Source organism: Vulpes vulpes, chromosome 6 (genome assembly GCF_048418805.1).
Source record: "Vulpes vulpes isolate BD-2025 chromosome 6, VulVul3, whole genome shotgun sequence".
Lineage (NCBI taxonomy): Eukaryota > Metazoa > Chordata > Mammalia > Carnivora > Canidae > Vulpes > Vulpes vulpes.
Window position 1 is genome coordinate 65522575 of NC_132785.1, and position 9314 is coordinate 65531888.

Here is a 9314-nt window from a genome sequence, read left to right on the forward strand (position 1 = left end):
AAATAAATAAATAAATAAACAAACTTTACAAAGAAACAATCCACTATGTTTATTGACTGCTGTGTGCACAAAGTCAGCCCCCAAAGAAAGTCTCAGCTAATTGCCCCGAGTCCAAGAAGTAGCTAGATGTTTCTTCCTACCAGCCCTGCAGCTCTCTCCAGGCTTCTTGGTTCTTGTGGTCCTCCTTGTGGTCCTCCTTTCCGACCTACTCGTGTGAGGCCCACTGCCAGCCTCTACCCATGCTCCAAGGTGCCTGTCCTTGCGTGGACAAGGCAGTTCCTTCTTGTATAAACCTACTCGTGTGAGGCCCACTGCCAGCCTCTACCCATGCTCCAAGGTGCCTGTCCTTGCGTGGACAAGGCAGTTCCTTCTTGTATAATCAAATAGTTGTTGTCTCCCACCTGCACCGCACAGCTGTCACATATGGTAATAGGGCTACCTATAAAAGAAATTGTGGTGGTAGTGGGAGAGTTAAGTAATTGGAAATTCAAAATTAGGAGACACAGGGTGGAGGGGCAGCGGCACCTTGTGTCCACCCTGGGGAAATGCAAGCATGGGGTCTCCAGGCCGGCTGTGACTGAGTCAAAGTGGGCCTTGGGCATTGGTCTTTGTGCTGCCCCTTCAGACCTGGGTTTGTAGAAGCTCAAAAGGAGTGGCAACTAATGTCTGAGACCCTGACACTTGGGTCTTTCCTTCTAGGAGCCCCTCTGGACCAACATAACAACAGCAGGTTAAGGGTTCACAGAGCTGATTCTGGGACAAGTCTGAAGGCCCAAGGCACATCTAGTCTCTGCTATGTCACCTCAGCAGGATCCAGTCCCAGGGGGTATCAGTTTCTTCATTTATGAAATGAGAAGTTTGGGGGATTTGGCCACTAGTCCTTTCTCTCTCCCACTACTCAAGGTATCCTGGATCTACATACAGTCTTGAGGAAGCCAGTAGAAGAATTGAGTAGGAGAAAGGAAGAAGTGGGGAGCAGGTACCTGGTATTGGATTAGGCCCTGGTGCCCTGGGAGGCCAGTTGGTGCCACGTCTCCTAGCCCCCTGCAAACGACACAGCTCTCTGAGTCTTCCCTTCCTGGAGCCTGTTCCCCTGCTGCAACCCCCTTAGTCTCAAGTTTCCCTAGCAAGGGACACAGGATTCATGGGAGTCCTAGCGCATCCTCTAGTCCTGCCAGTGTCTCACCTGATTCCCTTCAGGTCCAGGACCTGGGGTCTGAGCCAAGTTGGGGCTGGCCATCTGATTTTCAAAATGTGAAGTCTCTGGAGTTTGGGGAGATGAGGCTGTTGTATCAGAAGGTAGCCCTGCTAACCGGGCAGGCTGAACCTTGTCTCCCTGTGCCCTGGTCGTCTCAGGAAGGTTTGTCGATTTTTTAGGAACAGAGCTGGGGGACTCCTTCAGACTTAGTTTGCTTAGCATTTCAGAGGCTGTGATATCATGGCTTCCTGTGGTCCCCCTAGGGCCTTCTGTTTCTATCCCTCCTGGGCCTGGCTGGGGGGCAGACAATATCCGGCTGCCTCTATTTTCACACAGGAACTTCTTGACCTGCAAGGACAAGGGGAGATTTCTGGGCACGGAGGTGGGAGAACCAGCCTAAACCCAAGGGAGGAGTCTCTTGTTCCATTATATATATATATTTAAGATTTTATTTATTTATAAGAGACACGCAGAGAAAGAGAGGCAGAGACACAGGCAGAGGGAGAAGCAGGCTCCCTACGGGGAGCCCAATGTGATCCCAGGACCCCGGGATCATGCCCTGAGCCAAAGGCAGACGCTCAACCACCGAGCCACTCAAGTGCCCCATCTTGGTCCATAATCTATTACCTGGGAACTGAGTGGTGAGATGGGGACAGTGGGGACAAAGATTAAGGCACACTGAACAGTGGTCAGTGAGGAGTCAGCGAGTGGCCAAGGGAACCATGTTGTGCCATCCTCGCCCAGCTCCTGGACTGGGGGGTGGCACTAGACACTCACTGTGGAGACCGCAGCATCCATCTCCTTATTTACCAGATTGAGGGCTTCCTCAGTGATCGGATGGCATTCTGGAGACAAGGCAAGGTGGGTGGCAGGCAGGTGAGCCAAACTTTCCCAGGCAGAAGCCCCCTGCCAACCAACCCAGCCTACCCTGGCTGCCAGCTAACAGCCAGTTCACCTTGGAAGGAGGGCCTGTCCTTGGGCTCATGGCTCCAGCAGTGCTGCATTAATGTCTTCAGTCTTTCCAAGCCAGGAGTCTCAGGGCTGGGCAGGGGCAGCTTGGTCAACGGGGGCCGGATCTGCCGCTCACACACTGCTTCCCGCACCGGTGATGTCTGGGCCACTACTGGGTTGGGGGTGGGGGACGCAAAGAGAAGACATTCAGGACCACGAGTTCCATCGTGGAAGCGGGAAAGGAGTGTGGTCCAAGGGAGGTGAGGAGAAAGTCTGAGCAGGTAAGCTAGAAGAAGAGGGCTTGGAGGCTTGCAGGAGGAGGGCATCTGGAGTTAAGGATCCCAGTGTCTGCCCAGAGTCTTACTCTCAGCTTCTCTTCCAGCTAGCACTGCCCACATTAGGATCCCGAAGCTGCAGGAAGACACAAAACAGGCCTGGCCCACCTTCTGGCAAAGTCTCCTTTCCCATATGCAGTTCCCTAGAAGCCCAGAGATGTGTAGAGATTTGGAATGTGTGTTTGGAGTGAGTATCTTACCTGTAGACATCACTGGCCATGGACGCCTTTTGGTTTACATCAGACAACAGTTCTGGGGCCAGGTAGGCTGGGGCTGACTTCCCAGATCCAGCTCCTGACCTTGAGCCTCTCTGAAATGTGGACAGGCCAAAATCCGCCAGCTGTAAAGGGAGAGAAGAAGGAGAAGGTAGAGGGTGGATAGGGCCAGGAAGCTTCCAGAAGCCCCTCTCCCACCACAAGGTAGAGGTCCTGCCATAAAGAGGGTTATGACGGTTAGGGGAATGGTAGGACTGGTGAGGCCTTTGGGTTGGAGGCCTGGGTCCCCTCTTCATGGGGCTGGGTCAAGGTCTGAGTCTCCTGGGCTAGGTCAACCATGGGTCTTTTTTTGTTTTTCTTAAGATTTATTTATTCACGAGAGACACAGAGAGTGAGAGGTGAAGACATAGGCAGAGGGAAAAGCAGGCTCCCCACAAGGAGCTCAATGCGGGACTCAATCCCAGGACCCCGGGATCATACCCTGAGCTGAAGGCTAACACTCAACCTCTGAGCCCCCCAGGTGTCCTAACAACGGGTCTTTTGGCAGACTGGTGTGGGGTGGGTGTGTCTGTGGAACTGACCTTGTTGGTCAGGCTCTCATACCTGGTGTGGTAGGGGCTAAAGCTCCTGGGTGGGCTTTGACCTTTGGGCAACCCTGTATCCAGAGGGAGATGCTGAGGGTATGGAGTAGAGAGGGCTGCACCAGGTTCTATGTCCAGGGGCTGGGCTGGGCAATGGATAGGCTGACCTTGGCGTGCAGGTCTGAGTCCAGCAGGACGTTGGAGGGCTTGAGGTCTCGGTGCAGAAGCACAGGATTCTGGCTATGCAGATAACACATCCCCAGCACCACCTCCTGCAGCAGGCGGCTGAGGAGTGGCCAGGGCCGGGGACAGTGGGGCTGCAGCAGTCCTACTAGGGAACCATTTTCCATAAACGGAGTCAGCAGAGCAGGCCCACAGGCATATTCCCACTGCAGCTTCTGGGTGACTCCCAGCGGGAGCAGCAGGTGCTGGTTACACAGACTGGCCATGGCCCTCACCTCCCTGGATATCGCCTCCCTGCATTCCAGGAAAGAGTGGGAGTAGCGCTCTGTTCCTGGAAGATCCGTCCCCTCCCTATTCGGGCTCCCAGCACAGCGGCCCCTCCTCCTCGGGCAGACCCGGGGCGGCCGTCAGCTCCGGTCACTCACCCCTCCAAGATCTTGACCGCCACACCTGTGCGCCACGTCCTGTGCCGCGCGCGGAACACGGCCCCGAACCCACCTGCGCCCACGAGCTCGGGATTCTCCAGTTCCTCGACAGGCACCACGGGGGCTCGCGGACCGCTCTGCCTGAAAGAGGGGCCCGGTCTTGCAGCGGCTCCGCGGACGGACGCCCACCTGCCCACCTCCGTGCCCCCGGGGGCTCGACGCTCCCCCGGAGGGCCCAAGGCTTGGAGCCGCAGCCAGCCCTCCACTGACCATAACCTGCCGCCGGACATCGGGTCAGAAAGTGCAAGTCCACACGGGCCGAGTGACTTCTGGGAGCCGGGGCGTGAGAGGGTCAATCTCCAGGGCTAGGGCCCGGCCCCAGGGCACGGATTCCGCTTCCCGGTTCGCACTTCTACGCGGAGGGACGGAAGGACGGAGGGACGACAGCACTTCCGCCCTTGGCTGGGCCGCTGGTGCACGCCCCGGGGGTGCATCTGCGGGCGGAAGCTGGGCGGAACCTTGGTCTAGCCCAGGGCTTCCCCCCCCCACCCCGACCTTTAAAGATTTTATTTATTTATTTCTGAGAATACACAGAGAGGAGAGAAGCAGAGACACAGGCAGAGGGAGAAGCAGGCTCCATGCAGGGAGCCCGACGTGGGACTCGATCCCGGGTCTCCAGGATCAGGGCCGAAGGCTGCGCTAAACCGCTTGAGCCACCTGGGCTACCCTAGCCCAGGGCTTCTGACTTTGTGGTGGGCCCTGGAGGCCAACGGAAGAGAGTGCTTTTCTTTACTAACTCATGTTTCCTGAGCACCTGCTGCCTGTCACAGCCAGCTTAGCTGTCACTGAGCATTTAGGGTGCCGCAGGAGTCCTCATCTGCGGGGAGCCCACAGTCCACTCCTGCAGCTGGTGTCTGTCCCTTCTCGCACAGGATTTTTGGCCCCACCAGCTACTGGGCCTGGGGTGGGGAGGCGATGGTCCCGAGGAGGGTTCTATGTTGCTAGCGCTCAGCGATCCCCCAAATGCCCTTATGATCATAGCTAACAATTCTATAAAGCTCAAAAGTACCAGGTACATATTTTAGCTTACTTAATTCTCATGTCAACCCCAGGGAGATTGGTACTGCTTTTATTACTTCTTTTTAAAAAATATTTACTTATTCACGAGAGGCACAGAGAGAAAGAGAGGCAGAGACACGGGCAAGACACAGGCAGAGGGAGAAGCAGGCTCAATGCAGGGGGCCTGATGTGGGACTCCATCCCAGGACTCAATTGCAGGACTCCAGGATTTCGCCCTGGGCCTAAGGCAGGCGCTAAACCACTGAGCCACCCAAGGATCCTCCTTTATTCCTTCTTTATGGATGAGAGAACAGGCACAGGTAGCTTAAGTATCTTGCCCAAGCCAGTAATGGAGCTGACCTCAAGCCTAGCTCAGAACCCTCAAGTGTTCCCATTTTCAGATAGGCTTCACTGCGCTACCTCCCAACTGGCCCTGAATGTGGCTAAAGAAGGTGTGAAGAGTCTAATAGTGCAGTGGAAGGTCCCTGTCGGTGTTCCTGTCCAGTCCCTAACAGCTAAGGCAAGCCCTTGCATTGGTAGTGACTTGACTCCGAGGGCAAGGTGGTCAGTTAGATGAATTGGCCCAGCCAAGGGCGTCTGGTATTGTGAGAGACACTGGAGGGGAAACACATCCCTGTCCTCCCCGTCTCCGGTCCCACCAATGTCTCCATGCAAATTCCCTGGTTAACATGTGTTCCCAACAAACATATACTCTGGACAAGGGCCTTTGGGAACTCAGGAGCTTGAGGAGGCTTAAGGATGCAGGGTAGAAAAAGATGTCTGTGTTTTACCCACTCCCTACTCTCCACTCCTGGGCTGGATACCCAAGGCCTGACTGGAGGTTGTGGAAACTCTGTGTGGAAACTCTCTGTACTGGGCACTCAGTCCTTCACGGGCAGATCCAACTCTCACTGGAAGATGATCACCTTGGTATGCACTTTCCATTCTGTCCAGCAGTCCTTGGGCTCTGCTGGATGGAGCAGAAGTGGCCAGCGGGTTACTGTGGTTTCTGGAGCAGCTGGAAACTCCAGGATCCATACCATGAGTTCTGGTGGAGTCAGTTTGTGCTATTTTGGAGCTATTTAGGGAATTCTAAGACTGTAGTCTCTTTTAATAGCCAGGACTTGGTAGGCACTCAATAAATATTTGTTGAATTGAATTAATAAATAAACAACCAAGACTTTTGGGGCTTCCTTACAACTTTGGTCAGTCCATACTCATTGGGAGGAAAGAAGGAGGTTGAGCTTCCTTAAGGTTTGGGGGCTCTCTCTTGTACCCGCATGGTTGACAGAACCCATCCGAAGTCAACTTTATTGTAGAGACAGGGTGGTATCTCACAAAATATAAAGGCAAGTGCAGCAGGTCCTCAAACAAGTCAAGTCAGGAGTCCAGAGCCACCAGAAAGGGTAGCTATCCTTTTCATGATTCTCTTTTGGGAGAAGACCCTGGGCTTCACTTGAGGGGGAACAGGCAGAAAGGCATTAGAAGGGTGCTTACCGACCTTTTTTTATGGCAAGTATCTTCAGATTGGGGCAAGCAGCTATAAATGTGGGATTGGGGATAGTGTCAGAGCCTGAACTACTTTTTGACTCAAAATAAACCAAACCCATTTAAAAGAAGTTGGGGTACGGAGAGGAGCCTGGAGTAAGTGCCTGAGAAGACCCTTTGCTTCTCGCTGGTGAAACAGAGTTGATCCCTGGCTTTTGGAACTGTAGCCTTTCCTGAGAGAGGGGGAGAGAGAGAGAGAGAGAGAGAGAGAGAGAGAAAGAGAGAAGAAATTGCATGAGGAGGGGTGGGGGCAGAGGGAGAAGAAGCAGAGGGAGAAGCAGACAGACACCCAGTTGAGCAAGGAGCATGATATGAGACTCGATCCTAGGACCCCAGGATCATGACCAGAGCTAAAGGCAGATACTCAACCGACTGAGCCACCTAGGCACCCCAGAACTGTGGCCTTTCTTGAGGCCTAGTGCCACTGACCCCTTACAGAGCCTTTGCCCTGTCCCAGGCTTTTGGAGTCTATTTAGGTGTCTCTCATCCCTTCAGTTCTTTGCTCCTGATTGTCTTTGGTTACCTTCAGCCCATCCCTAGGACATGCTCTGGTTCCCTATCCTTAGTAGTAGAGGTGGGAGGGCAGAGAATGTGATTTATTTTTATTTTTATTTTTTTTTTAAATTTATGATAGTCACAGAGAGAGAGAGAGAGAGAGAGAGAGAGAGGCAGAGACATAGGCAGAGGGATAAGCAGGCTCCATGCACCGGGAGCCCGACGTAGGATTTGATCCCCGGTCTCCAGGATCGCGCCCTGGGCCAAAGGCAGGCGCTAAACCACTGCGCCACCCAGGGATCCCGAGAATGTGACTTCTTTTCTTACATATTCTACCCTAATTCTTTTTTATTTATTTATTTTTCCTAATTCTTTTTTAAAAGATTTTATTTATTCATTTATTTGAGAGAGAGAACATAAGCAGGGGGAGGGGCAGAGGGAGAGGAAGAAGCAGACCCCCCCCCCAGCAGGGAGCCTGATGTGGGGGTCAATCCCAGGACCCTGGGATCATGAGCTGAGCCGAAGGCAGACACTTAACTAACTGAGCCACCCATGCACCCCACCAAATTCTTATCTGTCATTTGAGTAAGAGATTCCAATTATAGGTCAAATTTTATTAATTGAGGGGATGGCAAAAAGGATTATGGAGAATTTTCATTTTCCTTAGTGTTTGAATAGTTTATATTAGCATATATTACTTTTATAAACAAAGAAATAAGAAGTTCATATGTATGCAATAATTTAGCAGTAAGGATATTCACCGAAGTATTGTTTAACGTAGTGAAAAAATAGAACCCTAAATATCCAATATTAGGAAAAGGATAAATTTATATTATAAAGATTATAAATAAATTATTCAATGGATCACTATGTAGCCATTAAAATGATGCTCTACACCTATATTTATTAACATGACAGATGTTCATCATATATCAAGTTGGAAAAAAAGCAGGTTACAAAGCAAGATGTACCATATAATCACATTTTTGTTTGTTTGTTTCAAAAGTTCTCTTGCAGTAGTATGACAGAGTTCTCAAAAGCCTCCCATAGCAGGATACCTAAATGCTACATAAAACATAACCAACATGTTAAAAAAAATTCCTTAATGAGCTTTCAAGAAAAGAAAGGTAATCTCCCCAGGTCATCTCCTTAAAACTAATAAAATAAAACAACACAACACAAAAAGTAAATAGTAAGTAAACAGAAAGTCAACTAAATAGAAGTGTAGAGTTTTGAGGGCTAGGAAGGGGATATGGAAGGTTGGGGAAGAACCACAGAGTGAGCCAGCCATAGGGCCTAGGAAGGTGGAAGAACTAAATGTGAGACACCCTTATTCCTCAAAAAGTTGGGAACCTCAAATGGGCTACATTCTCAGTGGAATGGAAAAAGTACACCTGCTAACAAAGGGAACTTACGAAGGAGCCTGTCTATAGTACTCGTTAAAACTAATAAAAATGTTGATTTCCATGTGAGATCTGCTCTTACAAGCATCTGTGGCCGGAATTTTTACTTTCCCTTTGACCAATAAATCGTAAGCTGAAAATTTTCAGTGGCCTCAGATTAGTAATACCTTCTGGAATCTGGCAGGAGTAAACTAAATCCTCCTTAGAAGAAAGCATGCTCAGCCCAAGCTTCTGGATTAAATTCTGCCAAGAATAGACTCACCCCCCCAAATTTCCAAATACATAAAAGGCCTCAAAGCACCATGAGGAAGAATCAGCAGAAACAAAAATCAACAGATTTGGATCTTTAAGGACTTCGTTCAGAATTTGGAATAATAAGATAAAGAATTTAAAGGAGCTTCTAGGGGCACCTGGGTGGCTCAGTGTAGTAAGCATCCAACTCTTGATTTCACTCAGGTCATGATCGCAGGGTCCTTATGACCCATGATCAAGCCCCAAGTCTGGCTCCCTGCTCAGCAGGGAGTCTGCTTCTTCCTTTCCCTCTGCTGCTCCCCTGCTTATGCTCTCTCTTTCTCAAATAAAATAAATAAAATTTTTTTAAAAAATTGATTTATTCATTCATGAGAAACACAGAGAGAGAGGCAGAGGGAGAGGCAGGTTTCCTGTGGGGAGCCCAATGTGGGACTTGATTCCAGAACCTGGGAGCCAGACCCTGAGCTGAAGGCAGATGCTCAACCACTGAGCCACTCAGGTGCCCCTAAATAAAATCTTTTTTTAAAAAAATAAAGAGCTTCTGTGAAATGTTTAAAGAGATAGAAGATGGGATAGAAAAAAAATGAGCAAGGAAGAAGAGATTATAAAAAATGTCCATATAGATTTAGAAAAAATAAAAAAGAATATCAAGAAATTTTAAAAAGTATG

The 9314-nt window shown here is 50.3% G+C and overlaps 1 protein-coding gene across 4 annotated transcripts; it reads right to left on the reverse strand.

The window, feature by feature from the left end:
• Nucleotides 1-24: 24 nt before the first annotated feature.
• Nucleotides 25-4384, reverse strand: RIPK3 (receptor interacting serine/threonine kinase 3). Of its 4 annotated transcripts, none has more exons than XM_072761285.1 (11): nt 4159-4384; nt 3889-4029; nt 3448-3757; nt 2685-2824; nt 2514-2560; nt 2154-2321; nt 1976-2043; nt 1187-1546; nt 984-1044; nt 294-439; nt 25-205 (listed from the first exon to the last, which is right to left on the reverse strand). In XM_072761285.1, the coding sequence occupies exons 1-10, from the start codon at nt 4176-4178 to the stop codon at nt 294-296; spliced, it is 1461 nt and encodes a 486-aa protein (XP_072617386.1). In that variant the 5' UTR covers nt 4179-4384; the 3' UTR covers nt 25-205. The 4 variants fall into 4 exon arrangements, 3 of the variants coding, with proteins under 3 accessions (XP_072617386.1, XP_072617387.1, XP_072617388.1); XM_072761286.1 differs by having other exon boundaries at nt 3889-4025; nt 4159-4352; XR_012002110.1 differs by lacking the exon at nt 984-1044 and having other exon boundaries at nt 4159-4352.
• Between the last annotated feature and the right edge of the window lie 4930 nt (nt 4385-9314).